Below are 26,103 nucleotides of genomic sequence, written 5' to 3'. Positions count from 1 at the left end.
AGCAGCCGATTTGCACACGCAATTACCCAATGTGCAACCACAGCCACAGTTTCTTTGAGCCACAAGAAAAAGCGGCACCAAACCTGCTCCCAGGAACCTGTCCCTCTTTTGGGCTTTCCAGGATGGATACGAGTGTCCTGGAAGCTGGGAGCCTCCTCCAGCACCCAATTGTGTCCTGACTAATCCCAAATGAGGTACTTTTTACTCTGAACAACAGTGCCAAAACAACATGAAGCCAATACTCAAAATCACAAACCTCCAGGAATTTATTATCTGAGGTTAAGCTTTGCAATTTAATGTTTGAAGTTGCTTTTGGGAGGATGAAGAGCATTCAAGACCTGGGGACTGATGAAGCTCACGGCTGCAGATCTTTCTGCTCCATGCCGCCTTCCCACAGCCTTCGGAGCACAGCATCCTGAGCAAGCTGCTGCATCCCTGACTCACAGAAACCTGCTGGGTGAGAGAAACTCCTCAGCAGCCTCCCTTACAGCTGAGCTGACTCAAACACACCTGCGAAAAGCCTTGGCTTTTTTTAAGTTTTAGGACTTTTTAAAAGGTATTCTTTAGTTTCTTTCAGTTCTTTGACTGAACTTGCTGCTACTTCAAAAGCCTCATTAGTCAAGTGTCCTGGTTGGGACACGCGGTGTGGCCAGATCAGGCAGGCTGCAGGGTTCGTGCTCCTTCCAATGCTATTCTTGTTCTTCTGTTCAGCTTGATTAAAATGAGCATTTTTAAAATTAAGCAACACCCACGAATGCGATGAAACTCGCGAGGCTCAAAAAGCAGCCCCTGAGTGAAAGCAGAGCACAGCCAAGCTGGCGAGAGCCAGGAGGAAATTTCATTCCAGCTTTCTGAAGATAAAATGCTGCCTAAATAATTTCCCCTTGTCTTTTCGAACACGATGGCTTAATATCACCCACTGATGGCTGCGCTTTGTAGATAAAAGGTGTCTTATGCCCAGTTTTGGAAGCTTTTTAGCGCTGAATAAATCTGAGCCTATCTCTTGCCGGCAGTGCAGCGGCTCTGTCTGGGCAGAGGGTGGGCAGCTCTTGGGGGTGGCCCTGCCTGCAAACATTGCTGCTTTGCCACTGGTTCCTCATGTGACCTTGTTCGCATCCCCTGGCTGTTCAACATCCCCAGCACCCAGCTGTGAAAGGGGAGAGTTCAAGTTTTCCTCGGAAAGCACCCTCAGCACAAACTCCCTGCGTGACTCTGCTGGGTCTTCACATCATTTTCTGATTCCTGAGCAGGAGAGATCCTGGGGGTGGTAGCAGAGTGAGGGCTGAGAGCAGAGTGGGTCAGAGAATTGATACTGGCTAGGTGTGGGAAGGATTTTTGCCAGAATTTCTGTGCTCTATTAGAGGCTCTTGAGGAAAGCAGAGCCCCTTGAATCCCTCTTGTGGTGCCCTGAGTATCACTTCTGCATGCCCTTCACCCCAGGCAGGGGTGCTGCCTGGCACTGTGCTCATGAGATCCTTCCTGATGCTTTGAGTTTTATGCGAAAGAAACCCCAGCATGCTCCCAGTCTCACTGTCTCCAGGCAGAACAGGAATGAATTTCAGCTACCTGGTCCATCCTGAGCCATCCCTTGTGCCTGACTGCTGAGTCCTGGGAGTTTTCCTGCTTGTAGAAGCATTTGCCAAAGGTTTGCATCAGCTCTCTCTCTGCATCCCACCACCAGCCCGTTGTACGTCTGGCTTTGCAGATGCTCCACTTTTATTCTTAGAAAGTCCTAAATATTTCCGCTTTCCTTCTGAATAACTAGCGATCGGGGGTTGCTGATCACTCTGACGAGCCTCAGCATTTGCTGTGAATCCATCCTATTTAATGCTGAGTATCTTTCTGAGCCTTTAACTTGGCTGGGCACCAGGTTGGTGGCAGCAGCGTTGACAGGCATCGTGCTTTCCCCTCTGAACAGAGATGACATTTGAATTGAAGCTTCATCAGGAGCCTTTTACACTGCAGATCTCCAATGCATAAATGCTATATATGCTGGTAAATGTACCTGTCACCTCACCAGCTGGTGACATCCTGACATTTGCTCTCTGTGGGTATCTTCCCTTGCCAGGGATGTGGATTGATTCCTCCCATGCACCTCCTTGCCTTGGGAAGTGACCTTAGAGCTGGGGACTGGTGATGTTCTCATTGGACTTACTCTTTAGTGACTGAGTTTTACGGACGTTTTTTTCTTCAGTACTGGGTTCTCTCAGGGAGCTGGAGCTGTTGGTTACCAAGTTGTGGATCCTGTAGTCTGTGTCTGGGGCTGAACTTGCAGTGCTATAACACCAACTGTGTCTGGAGACAGAGGCAGGAAAACACTTGATCTTGGTCATGGTGTTCAGGTGCTTGCTTAAGCCTCTGGGTCGTTGTTTGGCTTGTTTCTTTACATTTGACATTATAATTGTTCTCTAATATGTTTAAATGCATTTTACAACACGTCTTTTGCAGCACAAGCACACGTATCTCTGGAAGTGCATCTGGAGCTGTCATTAATCAGAAAATGATTTGTCTTGGTGCAAATAACCATGTGCTCCTCTGAATTTTGCTGGCAGCTCGTACGTTAATAATTGATGAAAGAAAAGCTGCATGTTTGACATGGGCTTTTTACCTGAATACTGCCAACCATATAGAAATCTTCTTTTCAGACAGTGAGGGAAATGTGAGAGCTGTTAAAGCCAGGAAAATCATCACCCATCTCCTTGGCTTAGCCAAAGCTGGCCCGATGTGGTGAGTCCCATGCAGCAATGAAGGGGCTGGTTTTCTTCACTTGGGCCAGGTGGAATTTTATGGACATGCTGCCTTCCTCTGTGGCTAGAGGCTGGGAACAAATTCCTCCCATCCATATCTGTCCAATGTTCCTCTTCTGGGACTGTCCCATGACTGTGGGTGTCAGCTAAACAGAGAGGAATATGTTGAGGTTATTTTCATCTTAGATATGGTTTGATCATCATCATTCTTGTTAGAGGAGAGTGGATTTGGCTGATCACAGCAAGAGCAGAAACTTGCAGTGTTCTGTAACAATGCTGAACCCACCACAGCACTGACAGATCCTGTGGGATTTCCAGCAAGGAAGGAGGGGACAGCACTGATTCTTTTGTGCAAGGTGCCAGCAAAGCCTCCTCCAGAAGCTTAATGCATAATCAGGTGAGATTAATTCGGGCCAGGGCAAGTGCGGAGAAAGGTTGTGACTGCAGAGCAGAGAGTCTGTCTGCAAGATGGGGCTGGAAGTGCTTGGTTTGTTTGGCTTTTCAAAATCAGGGCTGAGAGGAGATGTGAGTTGCCCTCTGTAAATACATGGGTGGGTAAACATCAGGGACAAATAACAGCTAGAGAAGCTACTTAAAGACAGCACTGCCATAAAAACGAATGGATATGAGCTTGTCCTGAATAAATTCAGCTGGAAGTTAGGCTTTGAACAATCAGAGTCAGAGGGAGGGAACCACCCAGCTAGTTTTGAGAGGGAACTTGATAATTTTCGGAAGAGATTAATATCCTGTGGTTGGCTGTGGCAGCAGGAGCTTGGCTGTACTGGGGGCCTTGTGATCCTCTTCCTTGCCTTTGCCTGGCTCTGCCTTTTCAAGAATGCTTTTGGGCACAGCTCTTGGGTCTTTCCACAGCCAGAGAGAAAAGTCTTGGAGGTGACATAACTGATGGCCCTACTGTGCTTGAGCAAAGGTGCCAAGAGACCAGTGAGATGGTGCTGGGGCACCCTAGGGACTTGCAGCAGTCCAGGTGCATCCTAAGTCCTGTGAAACTTGCACCTCCATATCCTGAAATTGAAATAAGCCCTTAAACACCATGTAGGAGCACAGGGAGGTTCCTTGGTCCATGTTTGCCCAGATTGGTTATCTAGAAGTGTCATCAGTTTTGATCCCACCTGACAATGGTCTCTGCTGGTCAGAGGTAGCAGAGCTCAGTGTCCTCTGCTGCTCATCTCCTGTGCCCCACGGAAGGGTGTGTACCAGGGCATGCTCCTCTTCTTTTCTGGGTTGTGGTGATGCTCAGCACAACAAACTCAGATTCACTAGAGTATCGGTAAAATTCTTGTTATAAACAGGGCTGTCTGGAAATTGTTCCTCTGGAGCATGCAGGGATTTTTAGAAGCTTCTGCCTAGCCCTGTGCAAAAACAGTAACCAAACCAGATGAGAGAGAGAGATATCTGTGGCCGCGTGAGCTGGTGTATCACATTCTCCCTCATTGACTTTATTCTGATACGCAAACAACCCTTAATTAATTCCTCTGGCAAACTTTCCTGATGGGAGAGATGCAGTAACAAGTCCCTCTGCGAGCGGTTGGCATTTAATGTTTGCTTTATAATATTTGATAATCCAACATTTCTCCACAAGATCCTTGATGCTTCTCTGTGTCTGTGTCTTTCACAGGATGCTGGAGTATTCCCTGGACCTGCAGAACGTCAGCTTCTCTGCCGTCCGCACTGTCCGCGTCCTGCGGCCACTCAGGGCCATTAACAGGGTCCCCAGTAAGTCAGATCCTCATTCCTTGCCACTGGGGCAAGCTCTCTGCATCCATGACCTGGGGATGGGAGGGCAAACACAGATGCTTCAGCCTTTCATCACAGCTGAAGTGCTCGCCCACGCCTGGCAATGCTGGGTCCTACCATCAAGTTCTGGGTTCCAGTGCCTGTCACTCTTCTGCTTTAAATAATATTCCTTTTGACACCTATGGCATCAGGGATGACTCAATGAGGTATCCAGGACTGCCTTCAGACACCTTTCTTTCTCATCTGAAGAGGGTCTGAGGATGCTGCTAAGGTGAAGGGATGCTGGTGATAGGAACTGACTGAGCCAACAGCCTTTACCGCACATTACAGGCAGAGGGGTCTGAGCCATGCTGCTCCCACCCTGCCTGGGCTAGCCCCTCCTTCTCTCGAGAAACTGGGGTGAAGAAATCTTGTCGTGCCTGGAGGAAGCCGCATGGTAGTTGTTAAGGACCCCAGAGCTGGTCCATACAGCCCAAACCCCCACATCTACAAAGTAAGCCTGGGTGGGATGGGCAGTAGCTCTTCAGTTTAAATTGTTTATCAGCTCATGAATGAGGATCTCAGGCCCTTTTAAGCAGCAGTGCATGGCACAGCAGCCCAGCCCCGTGCTCAGAGAGGCTCTGGCCATCACAAACCAATCCCAACCCAACCACCCCATTGCCACTGCCCTGTGCTGGGGAAATCCCTGTGTGCCATGAGAAGCACAAAGTTGCTTCCCTCTCAGATGCTGTACAAACCAGGTATGTTATGTGTAAGTACAACTGCACCAGAAACATTGCTTTCCTAGTCCTACAATTCTGCTCATCAAATCCAGTATTGTTTTAGCCAAATTAAATCCAAGACTGCCCTCACCTATCTGTACTAGCCCAATGCCTTGATGAGAACTAATCAGCTTCAGTTCTCTCTGCTGATGGTGGAGGTGCCTGGGATCTATTTATTTTGCTGCTGACTCTTGAACTTAATCTGGCTTTGCTGCTGCTGTTTCAATCATTACAGAAGCTTCAGAATCCTGTTTGCAATGGGTTGGGAGTTTTTTATCCCCACTGCTGAACTGGTGGATGGCTGAATTTATCCTCTGCTGTCTAACTGAGGATGTAATTCACTTAATGTATTTTGAAATCCTGGGTAATTTATCTTGGCTTCTCTGCAACATACAGTGGGATAGAAATGTAAGGTGGGAAAAATAAAAAAGGAGCTTTGTATGATGATCAATGCAATAACCACAGAAAGTAATTTCAGTTAATTAGGAGCTGATGCAAGGTGGTTGTTCCCCAGTAAAGGAGTAGAAGTAAAACCCTGATAGAGGAGATGACGGCATCAGAATGAGAGAAAAAAGTCTTCCTAAAGTATCAAAGCAAAGGCTGCAACTGTAAAGCTTTCTTTAAATAAAAGTCAATATAAGCAAGTGAGAGAATACAGAACATGGGGAAAGAAGGAGAGTGAGAGATGAGCAGAATATTACAGAGATGTCAGATGAAATCAATTTTTTTGTGTGTAAATGTCAAGTTGCAGTCACCATCAATTTGTCTTTGTTACAGAACTGGCTGTTCCTGAACTTGCAAGAATTAACTGCCAGAGAGAGTCCTGTATTTTAAGGAAGAGAGGGCATTTAGGGTGGATGAGGGGAATTAGAGAGGGAAGGGAATTTTGATATATATTGAGTGGAGAAAGAAATACAAAATACAAGTAAAGGAAGATGTCAGAGTTTGGTCTCAGGGAAGAAAGGAGACATATAATTACTGGAAAACTTCAGAGGGGATGGGACCTGAGCAGGGAAGATAGGTCATGTGCCTAGGAGCAGGACACAGATTAATGGGAGGTGTCCTGGGGGCTTTTGGGGGGAAACCAAAGGGAACTGGGGAGCTGTGAGTGTTCACAAGCCATGTGTAGGTGATGAGGACAGTGGTGGGAAGGCAGCTGCTCTCAGTGGAAGGAAAAGTATCTGTGAAAAGGAAAAGGTCAGGAGGACATAGCTGGAATAAGAAAATTCAGCGTGAACTTTTCCTCTTTGCCTCAGGTATGCGCATCCTGGTGACGCTTCTTTTGGACACACTGCCCATGCTGGGGAACGTCCTCCTCCTCTGCTTCTTTGTCTTCTTCATCTTTGGCATCGTGGGAGTCCAGCTGTGGGCAGGTTTGCTCAGGAACCGCTGCTTCCTCCCTGAAAACTTCAGCATGTGAGTCTGCGTGGGCAGCACAAATGTCTCCTCAGCTTGAGTTAGTCTGTCCCTCCAGGAGACAAGGATCTCCTGTGTTAGAAAGCCCTGCTCTTCTGCAAATGCTCCCTTCTCCTAAATGCCACCATAACTCCTGCTTGGGCACACACAGTGGGAACAGAGTGAGCTGTGACAATTTGCCGTTCACATTTACAGGTTGTCCTTAACCCTCAGCTGCCACTTGGGAACCTCTTTGATTGATAAAAGCCTCCAAAAATCCCTGAGAATGGGAGTTCAGGCTTTCTAAATTCAGTATATCATTAATGTGTGACTTTTTCTGTGTGGAGATGTTCAGATCTGAATCCCCTTCAGCAGCTATTGTGTTTATGGGCACAGCCTTTGTAGTCCCACCTAAACCCCAGGAAAAGCTGATGGAGCTGCCATGCATTTTGTGATAGTAGATGCTTTTCAGTCATAGAGCAAGAGATAGTCCCCATCCTGAAGTGTTAGTTTTCACAGATCCCTGGATGTTAAGGCCAAAAGGGCTGCTATGATTGAATGGGCACCCAGTCTCCTGTCCAGCCACCTTGCCAGATGTAGGAATGTTTGAACCATGGTTGAAATATCTGGTGGCTGACAGCCTCTTTCAGACCAGGATTTCCATACCTCTTCTCCTGCCTTCCTGCTTTGCTTTCCAGCACCTCTCTCCCTTCAAATACTTGGGAAAGGGCAGGTGACTGCAAACCTTTGATGGCTCTGCTCACGCTCTGGCACCCCCATCACTTTTCAGTGGATTGTTGACTCTCCAGAGTTGTTCTGACTGGATTCACACCTGAATGGAGTAATCCTACAAGCCCAAAGCCTTTCTTGCACACAGCAGTGTCATGCTGTTGCTGCTGTGGCTCAGGTCTAGAGCTGACACAATCACCTTCTATCCTCTCCCAGACATCTCCTAATTAACATTCACCCCTCTTGTATGTTGTGCTCTTGAAGGGCAGTTGGGAGAGTCATTACCAGGGCAATGTTAAGTAAATAACAGCAGAACAGGGGGACTTCACCACCAAGTAAATCCAATAGAGCCACAGGTTTGGGTGCTGTTTAATTGAGCCAGAATTCCAGGGGTTTAGATAGGCTTTGAAGGGTATTACAGGCAATTCTGCAGGAATTAACCGGGCTGAACTAGGCTTAAAAATATCTTTGCAAGCTTTAGTGGAAGTCCTGGCAGCATTAAGAAGATAGTGTGTGCAGAGCAAGGAGCCAATTTTTGGCTGGCCATGGGTTGTTTCATCTCCCTGAAGAGCATTTGTGCCTGGTTTGCTGTGGTAAGGCCACCCTCAGAGGGAATTTAGAGCTTATCTATGGGCTGAGCTGACACTATGAAATGCAGATGAAGGCCCTACCTCTGGTTTTCAGGAATCTTGGGAGGTCCTTGTACAGTGTCCCCAAACAATTCTCAGCATCTCTAGGAGGACAGGAGGTACAGGAGCTTAAACTAACTGATTTCCATCTTACTGCAGCAAAGAGATTTCAGAGAAGCTCTGTCAGGCTGAATCCTGTTCTTAGTCTCCTAAAGTCAAAGCCAGAGTGCTTCCAGATGGAGTGGCTCTTCATAATGTCATCACAGGGGTTGCTGAGTGGTCAAGTGCACTGCCTCAGTTTCCCAAAAGCAAGCTAGGGACATCAACTCACCTTGTGGGGCTGCAGAAAATCCAAGGGGATTCCTTTTTATAAAAAAAGCTCTAAGATTCAGAATAACAGACATCAGACTGCTGTTACAGCTGTTCCCTTGCCAGATTGCCCACAACTGGTGTGCAAACCCCAGTCCTGTCTGGACTCTTTCAGCCCCTACACAGTGGATTTGGAGCGGTACTACCAGACAGAGAATGAAGATGAAAACCCTTTCATCTGCTCCCAGCCCCGGGAGAATGGGATGCGCTACTGCCGGAGTATCCCAACACGGAGGGAAGAGGGTCTGGAGTGCACCCTGGATTATTATTCCTACAATGACACCACCAACACATCCTGTGTCAATTGGAACCAGTATTACACCAACTGCTCTGCTGGGGAGCACAACCCCTTCAAGGGAGCTATCAACTTTGATAACATTGGCTATGCCTGGATCGCAATATTTCAGGTGAGTCCTGCCTGCAAACGGTCACAAGGTGGGCAAACTGACAGTCCTGCCCCCCAGCACATTCCCAAGGGCTGTGCATTTGCCTCTTGGGGGCTATTTTGCACCCATGAGTACTTACATAGACATAGTATTGCACAGGTGCTCAAGGTGTTATGAATACCATTTGATGCCTGATTTAAAAATGTCTCCATCTCACATGCATGGACAAAACCCTCTGTGAGTGCACTAAGACTGTGCTGATGTGGGACAGAGCCTAAAAACTGCTTTTCTCTCTGAAAAATGCAATAGTAGCTCTTAAGTCCAGCTGGGAAAGGGCTGGATTCAGCCTGGGCAGCTGGTAATGTGGCTGTTGGCAGTGGTAGGAGTAGGGTACGGTTTGGTTTCTCAGTGTCTTGTACTTCACCAAGACCATCTATGGAGTGTCTGAAATGACCCAGTCAGAAGAAATGTTACTTGTGCACTTGATGTTGTAACTGAGCCTTGATGGCTTCATTGTCCTTTCCTGTTCCCACCAGGTCATCACGCTGGAAGGCTGGGTGGACATCATGTACTTTGTCATGGATGCACACTCCTTCTACAACTTCATCTACTTCATCCTCCTGATCATTGTGAGTGGCCCTAGGGGAACAGGGAGGTCCTCCTGGCATTTGGAGAGAGCAGAGTGAAGTGACCCACAGAAACAGGACAGAGAGTACAGTGAATATAAAAGCTGAGGTAGCAACCAGCCTGCTGGGAGACACACAGCTTTTCTGTGGCATTGTGCTGCAGCTGCATTTTGCTGAAAACATGAGGAAGGGAAAGAAGATGAGCTCAAGCTGTGGTAGATACACTTCCTGATGCTTCTACTATCTTTCTGTTTGTGCTCCCAGGTTCTCTCTCTTAATTGCCACCTTGAATTTAAGTTTATAAGTAGGCAAATTTCACCTGGTCAGCTTTTGAGTGCTGGAAGGGGAAAAGGCTGCCCAAAAATGCCCCAATATTGAGAAATCAGTCTGGCTGGGTCCTTAATGCAGTGGAGAAACAGTATGAAAATTCAGAGAGCATGTTAAGAAAGGAGGGAAGAGATAACTGCCCACCCACACTTCACAGCATCATCTGAGACTACCCACAAAGGAGCCAACAACGAATTTCTGTGGGGTGAGCTCCATGATGGGCTTCATCTATGCAAGCAGAATTGTCTACTGTGACTGGCTGAGCTCGTTGTCTAGACTCCCTTTATCATCAAGGGAGAAAAATAGGTGCTTTAAGGGGGTGATTCATCTCCTCTGAAGGTAGACATCCAAAATAAATTAGATGCATTGCAGACTTGATGCGCCTATTTCTCTCTTGACTCTAAAGGATCATTAGGTGCCTCACTCAGATGTAGCTGAGATAAGTGAGTCCTTTTCTTGCCATGTAATTGGACTAAGTCCAGTAAAATAGCTGCACATTGTCTGTTTGGTCATTGTGGGGATTTCTGCTCCTCATCAAACCAAGACTCAAACCCTGATGACAAAGTAGATGGTCATTTAGTCCATGATCCTTTTTCTAGTTCATCTGTTAGCTTCCCCAGAAGAGAAACAAACCCTTGCTCTCAGCATCCCTGAAATGACAGAGAGGAAGAGCAAGCAGTACTTTTCCAGATGCCGTGCGAGTAATGTTAGCAGTGTGTGATAGCCCGTTAGCACGTCAGTAATTCCCTGTGATCCAGGCTGGGCTCTGCGGAAGGCAGAACCTCATGAAAACCTGGTTGGAAAGAAAATCTCCAAGCTGTGGGTACAGACTGCTGATGCCCTTGCGTAACAGTCACCCGCAAATCCCGTTAGCAGGAAAAAGGGATCTGCTCGCAAGCTGCCCACACACTGCCAGAAAAAAATTCTCCTATCAGGAAGGCTCAGTGCATTCATCGTAATGCCACTAATTGTGATAATTACAACCGCTGTCTGCGGAGAAAGAAAAACACCATCTTAAAAGAGCAAGAGCTTTTTGTCAAAATAATCTTCTCCTGTCTTTGATCTCTGACATCCTCCATGGCGGGCTGGTGTGGGAGTCCCTGGGGTGGGAGCTTGAGGGGTGAGTCAGTCCCCCCAACAGGCTGGTGGTCCCCGTTGGGTGATGTAGGAGGTGGGGCTGGCTGGGGTTTGCCCCTGGCTCCTTGGGCCCTGCAGGGCTATGGGGGTGGGGGCATGGCCACTCCAAAGTGGCTGATGGCTCCTGTCCCCTTAGGTGGGCTCCTTCTTCATGATCAACCTGTGCCTGGTGGTGATTGCAACGCAGTTCTCTGAGACAAAGCAGCGTGAGAGCCAGCTGATGAAGGAGCAGCGGGTGCGCTACCTGTCCAACGCCAGCACCCTCGCCAGCTTTTCAGAGCCAGGCAGCTGCTACGATGAACTCCTCAAGTACCTGGTATACATTGCCCGAAAAGGCAGCAAGCAGCTCGTGAAGGCCTACAGGGTGGCAGGCGTGAGGATGGGCTTCCTCACCAGCCCTGAGAGCAAGGCAGGGGCGGACCGGCATACCAGGAAGCGCCGGAGCAGGAAAAGGTCCTCTGTGCACCACCTCATCCACCACCATCACCATCACCACCACCACTATCACCTGGGCAATGGGAACCTGCGGGCACCCCATGCCAGCCCAGAGATCAGCGATGTAGAGACCAGCTCGCTCCACAACGGGACCAACCGGCTGATGCTCCCCACCTCAGCACCAAACTCCCTTGGGGCCCCCAGTGCCTCTCCCAGCAACACTGAGTCCGTCCACAGCATCTACCATGCTGACTGTCACTTTGAGCCAGTGCGCTGCCGGTCATCCCTCCCGCAGCCAAGCCTTGGATTGCCAAGCCCGGAGGGGATCCCCAAGAACATCGTGGGCAGCAAGGTATACCCCACAGTCCACTCCAGTACCTCCCATGAGATGCTGAAAGAGAAGAACCTTGGGGAGGCAGCAGTAGGTGCTGGAAGCAGCACCTTGACAAGCCTCAATATCCCGCCTGGGCCGTACAGCACCATGCACAAGCTGCTGGAGACACAGAGCACAGGTGAGCTGGGGCTGAATGTCAGTCTGGGGTTGCTTTGCAGAAATACAAGCTATGGCCTAATTGTGTTCTCCTTCTGAATTTTTGCAGGGTTCTTTTCAGTCCATGTTACAGAGAAAGGTGATGGCTTTCCAGGTGAGGCAAACAGGGGTCTTTTGAGCTACCTAGTGCTTCTTATAATCAAATCCAGGAGAGAGGTTTCAACCTCCCAGACTTCAAGGGAAGTTAATGTTTTCAGTGAATCCATTTTCATTCTATTCCCCATCTTGTAGGGGACCCACAAGAGAGACTTGACAAGGGCATGTAGAGATAGGACAAAGGGAATGGCTTTAAACTGACAGAGGTTGGGTTTAGATTAGATGTTAGGATGAAAGTCTTGCCTGTGAGGGTGTTGAGGCCTGGCACAGCTTGCCAAGAGAAGCTGTGGCTGCCCCATCACTGAAAGTGTTCAAGGCCGGGCTGGACAGGGCTTGGAGCAATCTGATCTAGTGGAAGATGTCCCTGCCTGTGGCAGGGAGTTGGAATGAGATGATTTTTAAGGTCTGTTCCAACCCAAACCATTCTATGATTCTATGATCTCAACCCTCTGCCTCCTTTCCCCCCTAGTTTATTCTGCAATTACAGGGAACACTCCCCAAATCCTTGCACTCCTCAAGTCAGCTAGAGGCTGAGGGTGGACACCTTCCAGATCCGAGTCCTGACACATCCCTGAGCATTGCATAGCACTGCTTCTGTGGGACATGAGACTCAGAGAGATCGAGTGTCCGCTTTGCGTGAATGCTCAAGGGCAATCACAGAGTATTAAAAATCTTCTCCAGAAACCCATAAGAGCCAGACACCAAATGCAGCTTTCCTGGGTCAGGGGTTTCATACTTTCACTGCAAGATGCTCTTTCCACCTCCACATCCTAAGGTTTGGGTCAGTCTAGTCCAAACACAGCCTCCAAGAAGTGTTTCTGGCCAAGTGTTCCCAGGCAGTCAGTTCCTTTTCTACCCCACTGCAGTGGTGTTGACCTTTCCAGCAAGGATCTGTGCAGGGAAGAGACCAAGTCCTGCCCCCAGCCCAGCACTTCCCAGAGACTAAATGCACAGAGCTGGGCTGTGAGTTGGTTTAGCACTTTGTGCTGCCATGCAGCAGATAGCCTCTCTCCTCACAGCCGGCTGGTGGGAATTTTGGGGAATATCCTGCTGGTATTTTCACCCAGGAGACACCTGGCAGCTGCCACTGTGGACAGCCTGTGGAGAGGGAAGCTGGTGATTTCAGAGCACCAGCAAACAGTGGGAGCAGGGAAGGAGGTTGCTAGCAGCAGCACTCCTGATAATTACAACCTGGATCTTGCCAGGGCTAGAGGAGCCGATTGCTTCCTCTTACCCTTAATGGCCAGGGGTATAATGAAGTAGGCTAGGGGCCTGGGGTGGTGTTTGCCTGAAGTCATCAAATTGGGCTTCATAACAGGCAAGACACCTGTGGAACACAGGTTTTAACTCAGCAGGAACCCTTTTCCCATTAGGAAATGCCTGTCATGTCAAGGTCAACAGCTCAGTGCTAACAGGGACTGGGGATTGCTCCCATGGCTGCCCGCAGCTCCCTGTCCTGGCTGACAGGCTGCCCTTTCCCTGCCCTTCTGGCATTTCAGGTCCCTGCCAAAGCTCCTGCAAGATCTCCAGCCCCTGCACCAAGCTGGATGGTGGTTCCTGCAACCCTGAGAGCTGCCCGTACTGCCTCGCAGCACTGGCAGGAGAGGCTGAGCTGTCGGACAATGAGACGGCCGACTCGGATAGTGAGGAGGGGGTCTATGAGTTCACGCAGGATGCCCACTACAGTGACCAGCGGGACCCACAGCGGGGCAGAGCCCGGGCCAGGAGGGCCAGCCGGGTGCTGGCCTTCTGGCACATGGTGTGTGAGACCTTTCGGAAGATCGTGGACAGCAAGTATTTTGGCCGTGGGATCATGGTGGCCATTCTCATCAACACACTCAGCATGGGGATCGAGTACCATGAGCAGGTGAGTGCTGTCCTAGCAACTCCAGGCGCAGTGGGGTTGCAGGTGGTTTAACAGTTCACAATCTGGCTGCTGGTGAGATGTTTTGGGGTGAGAGGCATTGTAGTGTCTTGGGAAGGGTCCCAGGATGGAGCAAAGCAGGCTTTTTTTATTCTGAGCCTGCTTCCAGCTTGCAGCAATCACCTTGACCGGTGGTGTCCAGCTGTGTGAACTCCTGCCTCCCAGTCCTGCCAGGGATGCTCAGCAGTGTGCCAAGAACATTGTCACCTGGGCAGCACCAGGTGTGTCTGAGTTCTGTGGTGAGGAAACAGCCATTTGCCACTGGGTCAGTGCCAGCCTGGCAGTGCTTTGTGGTGCTGCTGGTGGCTGTGGGCTCCGGGGTCAGTGCAGCTGCAGGCAGGGAAGTCTATTGAATTTGCACTCTCTGGAGAGGAGGTAACAAATGGCTTTACCTCCTCAGTGAACGCTTCAGCAGCAGGCTGAGTCCAAAATAGACTCATCGCTGGCTATTCTGCTGCTCGATTATCTGAGTCCTTGCAGGCAAGAGGCTGCCTCTGCTCCAGCCTCTCACACGCTTGTCACCTAGCAGAGCTTTCCCTATATATAGTCATTAAGAAAAGGAGTTGCCACAATCCTCTTGAAATGGCTCCATAAGGATAACAAGAGCTCTGCTTTGAGAGAGGCTTTACATGCTCTGGCCTCACGTGGGTTTTGTGGCTGCTGCTGGGGCTCACCTGGCATGGTGCCCTTGATCCTGCTGCAGGCATGGCACGTTGGGGGGCTGCAGGTGCACAATTTGTTTGGGGTGAAGTGTTTATTAGTGAAGATTCTGAGACACTGCAAAACCTTGTTATAGATCCCTCCAATGCTTGATGGCTCCCAGCATGGTACTTCTCCTGGTATGTAGAGCTCTCTGCTCCCAGACAGACACAGCTTCCCCTGTCCCGGAGCCAGTCCTGGCTGGGAACTCATTGCATCTCAATTTGTGGCTGTTCACTTTTGTTCCTTCCTGGCACGCTTCATGTTTGCTGATCACTCACAGTTGCACACAGAGGTGTTTCTGCCACAGCTCCCAGTGGCAGCAGTGGTGGCTGCAGATCAACTCCAAATTCCGCTGTCCTCCCATGGCATTAATGCCTCAGTGACCAAACACTGGGGAGATGCGGCTGTGCTAAATGTGTCCCTTTGAGCCAGCACCTTCCCCGTGACACCCTGCTTCAGTCTGGCTGTCTAAGTGTTGTTTTCAGTACACATTAAACAGCGACGTGCTCCAAAGTCCTGCAGGTTTCACCTTCATCTGCTGCCCTTGGTGGGAGCTCTGCGGGAAAGCTTGAGTGATTCCACCTTTATTTAATAATCTCAGGAAGATCATCTCTGAAGGCGCTGGGGGGAGGTGGCTCACAGAAATGGATAAACAATTATATTCCTCGTTTGGCTGAAAGGTGAAAGCAGATCCACCGTGTCTTTGCTGTGGCTGTCCAAGGGACAGATTGTCAAGGCTTGTTGCCCTTTACCAGGAGCATCTTTGGGAGATGCCGGTGTGAGCTCCCACTGTGCATGTACCAGGGGGACCATCCCATCATCAAACACCCTAAAGGCAACGCAGCTCCTTAATTCTTTGCCTTGGGAGAAATAGGGCAGGGGAATGCTGGCCTGTTTCCAGGACAGTGGTGAGTTCCATCAAATGGCTGGATGGGAAGAGGCAGACTTTTTGTGGCAGTTTTCGGGTAACAAGGGTGAAGGGAGCTGATAAACGTGGGGGGACTCCAGACGCTGTGGGTGGTTGCTTTCTTTAACAGTATTTTGAAGCTACTACTGTTCCAGATTCCTTTCTCCCAGGCATTTGGAGGGAATAGAGGAGCTTGTTTTTATTAGTTCATCTGCTCGAAGTGGCGGCAGAGAACAGAGAGGTGGTTTTTTATAAACTCAGGAGTCTTATAGTCGGCAATTTCATAATCTGACAGTTATGAGAGCAGGAATTAGAGAGGCAAAGTGCTGCACCAGGCCTTTCTGCAGAGATTATAAACACCGAAACGTGAATTTTTTCTTTTTAGAAGATTCTTTCCTAAAAGTGCAAGTGATCAACCATGTCAAATTTATCTTTACTGGCTGATGTTTGCAAAGACGTGAGGGGGCTTGAAGAGTACTTGACTCCATGATTTCTATATTAAGCTCTCTGCTTATTTAAAGAATATTTGCCTCTTGGGTTTTCTACATGCCACCGTGGGCACAGCAGGCTATATTAGGGTAAATATTTTCAGGACATGTTTTAAGGTGTCATGTCAAAAACCGTGTGTTGTTTAGCAGCCCTTTGATACAGGGGAGAGGACACACTAGCAGCTACTCTGTGAGAGGAAGGATGGGCTGGAGGTTACTTAAGAGGGAAGAGACTTCTGCCCTCCCATCTGTCCCCAGCAATACTGGGTGGAATTCAGCAGCTCTGGGACCACCAGAGCATTCTGGACTTCAAGACAAGAGCTAATGAGCTGAGATCTTCATTATAGCCAAGGAGAAAAGTTTGCTCCTCTGAAGATCTGACATCTCACGTTGGGACAGGCAGCCTGGAGGGACCTGCTTTTCTCCAGGGCAGATGTATAGAAGACTGAAACAGCCTTTTAGTCACTTGCTTAACAGACTCAGCAATGAGAGAAGGCCAGGTTGGGAAGTTTGGGTCAACAGTGGTTCTCTGAAGGCACATAAAAATGAGTGGCAGCTTGTGAGTGTGTTGTAAACACTGGCCCCCACCTCTTGCTATTTGTTTGTATTCACCCATTGGTCAGCCTGGCCAGACTGAGCACCCATGGCCAGGGGTGCTGGATGCTCATACAAAAGGCATTTGATGTCCCCACAAGCTCCTCTCCACAGACCACCTTCCACAGTGAAGTCATTGTCAACACACATTTTACCCTGATATGGCTGAGGCTTCCAGAGCTGGGTTTCCTCTAAGTTCCTTTTTACATGAGCTCACTGACCTTCTATGGTGGTGTATTCATGACGCTCTCTCACTCAGCATCAGGTTGTTTCCGCATGGTTCCTGCACGTGTGTGTGCCGTAAGTACACCTGACTGGGCGTAACTCTGCATTTCCTGCCCATCCTCCCCATCCCACCCATCCAGCTCCAGCTCCTTCTGTTCTCCTGGTGGCTGGGCTTGGTGGGAAGGAGGCAGAGTGGTGTGAGGTGCTCAGCACTTGCCACATTGTGACTGCTGGGCAGCAGTGTGAAATTTTCCATCAGGGAAATGACAACCAGATTGCCACGGATTATTAATGTGACTTCTAAATAGCTTGTTTTTCTACAGAGATGAAGCAAAATGCAGGTAGAAACTCTTAGCTTTGGGTAGAGGAATATAAAGGTGATTTAAAGGTAGACTCCAGGGGATTTTAAATACACTGTTGAACCAATTGACTGATTCGCCTTAGGGAAGCTGAGCCTCTGCAGCACTGCGGGTTCAAACGGCTGGGGCTTTGCAAAAGCTTGTTCTGCCATAGAGCAGGAGTAAAATGTGCTGCTAAACCAGAGGGTTTCTTTGCTGCTTTCCCCCCAGCCCTGGCTGTAAGCCAGGCTCTGTTCCATAATGTGCTGCTTTTATTTTCCTTTTTTTCCTCCAAGTCCTTTCTTGGAGTGAAATGCAAAGGCTTTAGTACGAGGCGTGATGTTGGACTCCTCAGCAGGGGAAAGAATTCGGCAAGGGCTTCCTTGAGGAAGGGCTTTGGGGTTTTGTTTTTGTTTTTAAAATCTGGTTCATATTGAGCTGCCTGGCTGTTCTGAGTTTCCTTGTCTGAACTCGCATTGTATGAACTATACCCTACATATTCATTTGTTTAAATAGTGCTTGAATTTCAGCTGCCGTCTCTGCGGTGTTTTGCCATTGTTAACATAACAAGAAGGAGACTGGAGTGTCCTGCACCAGCCTCCCCAAAGCTGCAGTTGGTTCAAATCCCTGGCTGGAGCTTGTATGGAGTTGGGTCTAGATTGATCCAAAACCATGGTGTCTCGGAAGGAAGGAAGAAGAAATTTATTCAGACCTGTGGGGAACCTTTTGTTAATTTTTAAAAGCAAATTGAAGAGGTGACAAGGGTGAATGACTCTGTGGGATAACTTATCATCCATGGGAGATAGTTCTTCAAGGAAGTGGAATGAGGCAATGCCTGACATTCCCCTGGCATGAGTACATCTAGTGAAGTACCTCCAGCTACAGCAAGTTGTTGTAGGCGTCTACAAAGTCACAGTGCCCCAAGCCAAGGTGTGTAAACTCCTTCTGCAGGGGACAGGAGCAGCCTAAGTCCATGGCAGTATCTCAGGCTGAATTCCTGGTGCATCCTGCTGCAGGGGAGTGTGCAGGGTACAGATGATGTAAAGTTGTCACCGGTAACATTACGATCTAATAGCTGCTGCAGCACGGAAATATCAACCATCTGTGCCAAGGAGTCAAAGGAAACCTTGCTGGCATAATGCATTAAAATGTCTATTTATGTACACAGTCGAGGATGGAGAACATGGGAGTCATCTTAATCAGTGTCAGAGAACATGAAATTTTCAGGTAACCAAGATGATGGAGGGGGGAGGTGAAGGGTTAGAAAACCTGCCAGTGTGGAGCAACCATTAGGCTGTGGGTTCAAGCATTAATAATAGTCACCCAAATGGTATTTATGTACTTCTGCCTGAATTCAGTGTGCAGGGGAGAAGGTAACTGAAAATTATTAGCTGTCATGACACCCACAGATTGATTTCACTTTGTGGGAGGAAAATTGGATTGTTCCATGGAAAAGCGTAAGGGAGTTGGGCAGCGGGGATTTGGCTGGCTGGTGCCTCAGGTGTTGCAGTGCTTGAGTGTCCAAAGTCTTGGCCTGGCTGGAAGGCCAAACAAACAGTGCCTCAAAAGATAAGGGCATCTTTGGGATCAGAAGCACTTTGTTCCCAGGACTTGATGGTCAAGAGCATCCTAATCTCCACAGTTTCAAGTCCAGTTGAATGTTTTGCTGCTGGTGGAAGGCAGGTGTAGATTTGTCAGCTGTATGGAGACTGCTCTTTTGACATCCCTATGTGCCAAAATGAGATCTTGCCAAGTGCTCATTGACCTCCTGAGGCTGTGGAGGATACAGAGATCAGCTGCAGCTCACCCTTGTCTGGTTGCAAAGGGCAGTAATGGGAAGCACTGTGCCCCCTCCAGCCTCCATGGCTCCATGCCAGGTCAATCCAGGACATCTAAACTTTGGCTTCTTTGATGTGCATGGATTTGTGTCAGGTCTCCAGGTCAGGAAGGAAGGGAATCTCTTGGTTTTTTTTTTTTTAAATACTTTCAGTATCTCTTGCACCTCTTTTGATTTGTTTCTTGAGAGTGCAGGGACTCAAAGACCCATCCCACACCCAGGCAGCAGCTGATGCTGCACCAGTGGCTCTCTGCATCACACACCAATGCAAACCAGTGCTGTACCCCTTAACCCTGCACTCTGGCTGCCTTACTCCAGCTGGGGCCTCAATAGTACAGCCCAGCTTTTCTCCATGGTGTAATTTCTAATTTGATGCTTCCCTGTACAAATCTGATTCATTAGGCTTTGTTTCAGAAAGGTGCTTACGCAGGTGTGCGCATCCCTAAATCAGTGAGACAGCTTTTCCCTGGACAACCTCCTTCTGCCCCAGGCTCTTCCTGGGGAACTCGCAAGGTCTTACGTTCATGCGCTGTCTTCTCTTCCTAGAGGTATCTCCCCTTCCACTTGGGTGCACATCCCATGGCTTTGTTTAACTCCATTACACATCTCTCCAGCCCCGTGCCAGCTACTCTTAGCCAAGCAATCAAAGCCTTGGCAGCACAGCAAGGCTATCCCTCCCTCGGCGCCTGCTGGCTTTGCCCAGTGCAGGGCTTGGAGGTACCTTCAACTTAATTTCTGAGCACTCCAGCTACATAGGGTGCTCCTAAGGCAGGAAAATGAGGTGCCCTATAGATTTGTGCGTGCTGTATTCAATTAGTTCCCGCTTATGCAGAAATTCCTCTTATTAACGGTTTGTTGTTGGAGACTGGAGGAGTCAAGTCAACACTAATGGAAGTCATCAGAGCTGTTAATCGCTGGGATCACTGGCTTCAAAACCAGCTCTCTGTTTGTTACTGGGGGTAATTCTTTTTATGGACCTTGAGGGTTCTTCTGCTTCTCAGCAATTTGAAGGGTTTATGAGATCTTGCAGGAACTCGTATGTTTTAATTGACTCACTCATGAAGCTCTTCCAAGGGGTAAAAAATATAGGGATGCCATGGCCCTCTTAGTCATTAAAAATGGTCTGTGTGTATAAAGCAGATTTTATCCTCATTCTGGAGACTGAACGATTTGAAAATTAAATGAGATTTCATGCAACTGGAAACGGTGTTTGTTTTATCAGATAATTCAGTTCTCTACATGTTTTAGGGATGAGACTATGTGGATTCCTTGACACCTGCTAAAGTTTTCTTCAGATCCCTGGTTGGGGAGCCATAAGTGTCAATCCTGTCCTGTTAATTTAGTACAGAGGCTGGAAATACTCGGGCTGCCTTAGATCCTATCATTACAGCTGTTGTTTCAGCTGCCATCCATACCCTTGTGTTATCTCTGCTCAGGCAGCGTTGAGAAGAGACTTCAGCTCAGTGAAATGGGAAAATGATGTGTGCTTTCAAAACTCGCTTCATCCTTGTATGGATGAAAAATCGCTGCTCTCTGCAGATAGCCAGGCGCTTCTCTCTGCTCCTTCTTTGATTATTGTGGTTGTTCCCCTTGGGTGGGAGCCAGCAAATTCAGCTAGAGCATCTGGAGCACCCTCAGCTTGCACCAGCAAATGCTTTTATCTGTAAGCACTTCTGGTAGCTTGTTGTTGGTGATTTCCCAGGGTTCAGACTGGTTTTTTCCTCGATTCTCCTGGCAGAAGTTGGTCCCAATGCTGTTGGCACCCATGGCTCTGCCCTGTTGTCCCTCATGTCCTCACTGAGCCCCTTCCTACCCTGCTCAGCCCCCAGAGGGAGCAGGAACAGTAGCTGAGTGCTTTTTTCCTCATCTCTGCTAGATTTCAGCTTTTTGTTATAATTGTTTTTTTGCTGATGTTAGGAAACAACCGGCTTTTCCCCCATGGAGGTCTGTCAGCATTAGAGATAGTGTTACCAGCATCAGAAATCTGGGTTCAGCAGAACTGTGCAGGAGCCTTACAGTGGCAGCCTTTTCTTTTGCTCTCTTCTTTTTTTATTTCCTCCCTCCTCCTGGTCCCTTCTCAAGTACTAATGGAGAGATAAGTTTCAAACTTGGTTTAGATTAACCAGAAATAGAGGGCTTTAAATCTCAAGTACTTACAAGGTGTGACCAAGTGGAAATGCAGCTTTTGTTTGGCTTAAGCTCCTTCGAAACTTGGGCAGAGGGATGAGCTAGCTCGTGTTTTTCTTGCATTTTCTGGGATAATATTCATCCAGAAATCTCAAGCTGAGAGAGATAAGGAGTTCAGGCAAGAATAGCTGCTGTGCCTCCTGAGAGTGGTAGAGAGAACATAATTGGTGGGACCTGTTTATGGTCCTGGGCAGTGGTGGTTTATGGTAGGTTCCTTCAGGGTGGGTTGATGTGGTTCTCCCTCAAGCTTGGGGCTTATATCATCATTTGCACCCCAGTCTCAAGGCAGAAAGGAGGTTCGTGGGGACATGTTCCCGCATGGGCAGTCAGAGCCGGGGAATTTGGTTGTTGGCCATGGTTCTTCAATAGGGATGTGCTGGACAGGAAGGCCTTGCACCAGAAGGTGCCAAGTTGACAGTACTCGGCTCCTTCCCTCTACATGTGTAGGGTGGGAAGGGACATTTGTTGATTGGAATGGGGAAGGCTGGGTGGAAGGCGAGGAGATTAGTGGCAGTGGTGGAAGGGGAGTCCCTCCTGTGCAAACAGCTCTGATTTCTCCGAAATGAAAGCTGCTTTCCTCCTTTTCTTAAAGCATTACATGCCATGGCATGAAATATTCAGCCTTCATTCAGCCCGTAAGAAAATCCTCCTTTTCCATGTGGTGAAGGGATGAAACTGGACTTGTTCACTTGTCTGTCAGAGTCATTTCCTTTTAATAAATGCCTATAAATCCTGAACATCCCAGCAGTCCTCCTCCTGCCCACTGAGCAGTGAGCATGCTGCCCTATCCATGTCTACAGCCCCAGGAGGAGCAGAGCAAAAACTACTGCAATCCTGTTACTTTCTGAATTGTTTTCTTTAACCAGTTTGGCAAAGGATGAGTAGAGGAAGCACATCAGTCTGTCAGGCTCTGATTAAGCACAGCTCAGGTTCGCACTGCTGGACCCAGGACAATAGTTAGAGCCCGATACCTTTTAAGGAGCCCCAAAGACAATGAATGTCATTGCTGAAAATATGCGTGGATTGAGTTTCTATTTATAAAGTAGCTCTGGAGCCAACAGGAGCTGTATTTACCGAGGGGAACCAAAGTGGTATTTTGGATGGCTGTGGCTCAGTGGGTGCACCAAGGCAGGAAGAATAACATGGGTGTGATGAGGACAGTGCATGGAGAAGGCTAGTAGGTTGATTGAGGACACAGCCAAGAGCTATCAATGATGGGGAATCGAGCGTGGGAGAGGACAAAGAAAGAGCACCTCATTTTGTTAATTAAGTGCTGCTTCTGTTCATCACAATTTCTTGCATTTTGCCCCAGGGCTTGTGGTCTGGCTCCTGTTTTAAGGTGGACCCAGTGCATGTCTGCACCCACGTGGAGGGTGGAGAGGATCTTAACAGAGCAGTGTCAGATTGAAAACCCCATCTTTATGTGACCCATTTGATTTTTTTCCTATATATATATTAAATATCTGCAAGTGATGAGTCAGTAAAACGTTATTGGTGTTTCCTGTGAAATAGCTGAGGTCACTATTTTCTTTCTGTGTTATTTTTCCTTAGTTGCCATGGTAATGATTTCAGAAAGGTTTTATTCTGCAGCCGTTTGAATGGGTTAGAAGTTTTCACAGTCTTCTGGATTCGCTCAGTAGCAGAGTGATATCACAAAGATATCCCTTGGGATCAGGAGGGAACTGCCTCCTGGCTGGTCATCCCATTCTTCCCTCTGTGCTGTGTCGAGAGACAGGGGTTTTTTCTATTTTATTTTACTGTTAGCAAGATAGAGAGGAAAGACCCTGGAGTGCTTTTGCTCTTTTGTTTTGGCATCCCAGGAGCAGAGGGTGGGCAAGACTGAGCCTGGCCACAGCCTGGAGCTTGCTGCCTGGGCAAGGGGAATGTGGGATGGATGGATCTGTGCCAGCCACGCCCATGGCACTGAGTGCAGGTCTGATGATGATGAAGAGCTTGTGCCCTATATGGGTCACAGGTGGAGGAAGGCAGGATTAGAAGCTTTGTAAGCTCTGTGCACTATCTGCCAGGACACTTGGTTGCACTTCACCCTACAGCAGGGCTTGTTTTTCAGGAATTGGGGCTCAGGGTTGCCACTTTTCATGGCCCCAACCCCTGTCCTCATCTTTTTACCCACTTAATGTCTCCAGCCTTGCCTGTGTACCAGACACCTCGGAGTCCCACGCTCAGGAAGGAGTAGCATGTGCCCAACTGGAAATGGAATACATCCCTTTGCCTTCAGAAACCTCACTCATGAGCTTCTATTCAGTTTTAAAAAGAGGGGGAAAAGGAAAGAAAAGTGTTACAGCCTATTTCTGATTGCTGAAAAATGGCAAAGTGCTCATGCAGCTTTGAGATACCTCTTGAGGCATCTTGGGGACATCTTTCCCTGCCTCCTCCTGTCCCCCCTGCAGTGTTCTGCTTGGTGCTAGACAGCCCTGCCTAAATCCTCCAGGCAGGGTACAGAGGCATCCCCTCCTTGCTGCCACACTTGCACCCTGCCAGGCAGGGTTAGGGCTGGGTGGATGCCCAGGGCTCGCCTCCTCCTGCTGCCTTCGATGCTGTGCGGTGTTTCTGAGCGATGCTGCCCTGTCTGCTCCTATTTCATGTGCTGCCAGAGCTTGTCAATGTGCTGTTTGGTACATCAACAAATCGACACTACACAAACAGAAGGCTAACAGGGAATGATTTATCCAGGACAACACGTCTGTGTGTCCAGCAAGGCGAGATGTCCTGGAAACAAAATTCAGTATTTACTGAGGACTCATCGGAAGAGCTGGTGTTTCGTGCCACAGCTGAATCGTGCTTGGATCTCACTCTTTCTGGGTGTTGCTCGTTTAATCATAGAATGCTTTGCTTTTAATTAGTCACTGCTGTTACTGATGAGAGAATTAGCAGACTCTTCTTTTAATGGAAAAGATGAGGCTGTGGCAGCTGTGCTGTAATGGGAGTAGTGGGCAGAGGCTTTGTGCTGCATAGAAACCCCAGGCTGTGCACCTCAGTCTCTGCTTCCTGCAAAATATCCTTTTTAGCATGGTCCTGGGCCCCCACAATATATCATTTAGTCAAAGGAAGGATGTTACCTCCCCCAGCTGCTGCTGTTGTGGCCCTCAGAGGGGAAAGCTGAGTGATTTTACCATCTCTTTTCCTCCCAGCCCAGCGAGGGCACACAGAGCTGGTTGTGTGCCAGGAGTCAGTGACTCTCTCAGGTACATCATGTCTAGAGCTGGTCGATAGTGTTTTGATTAGACAGTTATTGTCAGAAAATGGCAGTTTATCACATTTGAAGCCGTTTGTGGGAAAGGAGCATTTTCAGTGAACTGGCCTCAAAAAAATCCAAACTTTATTGGAATATATTGTCTGAGATATTTGAAGTGTTCATTTGAACATTTGGGGAGCAAAAAGTTCCATGTTATTCTTCAAGCTGATTTTTATTTATGGTTTTTAATTTTGGTTGATTTACAATACAGAGCAAAGGGATAAAGGAATGGGGACTGAAATGGAGAGAACTTGCAAGATTTTGTGTGCACTGTTTCAGTTTGCCAAGTCTGACACTCTGCATTCCTGTTTAGGATGAGATGCCAATTTCAATTCCCATGGAAGAACAAAGGCACATTCCTGCTGTATTGTAATGATGTCTCAGGAAAGATGTCTGAAACATATTTGTGATTTCTCTAGAGCAGAAGCATCTTATAAAAAGTCTTATTTTCTATATTCATCTGTGGCTATGTGAAAATCCCATAGCTGACATTCTCAGGAGGGTCTGAATCCCCACTGCCTGGCTGGGATCCCCTTGGGTGGGATCATGATCACAGCCCCCCTTTGTTTATATAAATAAATCCTGGTGGTGCTCATGGCAGGGGTCCATGCGGGTGCCCCATGGACCAGCTGCAGTGATGTGTCCCTTGAAAGGGATGTTGAGCTGTTGCAGGGGGCTCAAGAGCTGCCCTTGGGATCCCCGAGTGGGACTGAGGGTCTTGGGGGACAGTGCCCACAGCTGGTTGTGAAATCCTCCAAGTAATTTGCATTGCCCCATCTCGACTGTTTGGGGATGTGTTTTTTTCCCCAAGCAAAATAACTCAGCCAATTTCAGATGGGTCCGTTTTGGGGGTGCTTCCAGCAGAGGCTCAGCTTGCCCTCCCCAGAGCTCCAGGCTACTCTGGAGACCATTCTCTGTTCCTGGATGGGTGAAAGAAAAGTCTTCCCTTTCTCTTTCAACCCATTTTGGCCATTAATCTTAGAATTTTGGATATTAATTCTCATCTCTGGTTCAAGAGATCCCACTCTTCATTTTTATTATGTCTGCCCAATGTCTCAGATAATTAAAAACTGTTTCCTGAAGGGAAGTGGAAAAGAATGTGCAGAGGAGTGGGGGGTGCCGATGGCTTTTTTGGGGTGAAGCAGGGGCAGATGCATGGTGCTGCTGTGGGTGCTAAACATCACCTCATCACCTGTAGCTCTTCCACATTAGTGCCAAGGGTATTTGGGGATCTCCTGAGCTGGGTGTTCTGTAAGGGATGTTTTATGGACTGGGAGGCCATGACCCTTCAAGTGGGTTCTGGGGGTGCTGAGAGAGTTGCAGGGTAAGTGCTGCCCCCCCTTCTGACTCCCCACATCACCCAGCTGTGCTCTGCCAGTGCCTTCCACCCAGATTTACACATCCAAACAACTCCAACCAGAAGGTGCTCGTGAAGTGTGAAGTTTCATTAATCCATGCAATTAACATGTCATCCCTTGCAGGGCTGTTGGATTTTCCATGTCAGCCTCCATGAGCAAGGGATGTTGTGGCTATGGGAGACGCTGGGCGCTGCTCATGCATTAAGGGGTTTAACTGGGTCGTGCCTGCAGGGCCAGCTGGATTTGCCAGCGCCACCACAGCAGGGGGGATAGAGGGTGGAAATCTGCCTTCAGGGCCTAGGTTAGTGATCCTGATGGATGAGAAGGAAAGCTTCCAGGAACACA

General features: G+C 48.4%; 1 protein-coding gene across 1 annotated transcript in view; it reads left to right on the top strand.

Moving 5' to 3' along the window:
* Positions 1 to 26,103, top strand: part of CACNA1G (calcium voltage-gated channel subunit alpha1 G) — a 146,107-nt gene that overhangs the window by 50,581 nt on the left and 69,423 nt on the right. Inside the window, exons 4-9 of the mRNA XM_071573326.1 lie at positions 4,384 to 4,481; positions 6,520 to 6,679; positions 8,501 to 8,792; positions 9,308 to 9,400; positions 10,998 to 11,808; positions 13,442 to 13,809. Coding sequence (XP_071429427.1) covers positions 4,384 to 4,481; positions 6,520 to 6,679; positions 8,501 to 8,792; positions 9,308 to 9,400; positions 10,998 to 11,808; positions 13,442 to 13,809 — 1,822 coding nt within the window. The remainder of the gene's footprint in view (positions 1 to 4,383; positions 4,482 to 6,519; positions 6,680 to 8,500; positions 8,793 to 9,307; positions 9,401 to 10,997; positions 11,809 to 13,441; positions 13,810 to 26,103) is intronic.

Source organism: Pithys albifrons, chromosome 19 (genome assembly GCF_047495875.1).
Source record: "Pithys albifrons albifrons isolate INPA30051 chromosome 19, PitAlb_v1, whole genome shotgun sequence".
Lineage (NCBI taxonomy): Eukaryota > Metazoa > Chordata > Aves > Passeriformes > Thamnophilidae > Pithys > Pithys albifrons.
Note: the sequence above shows the minus strand (reverse complement) of the source record. Positions and strands in the feature narration are given on the sequence as shown.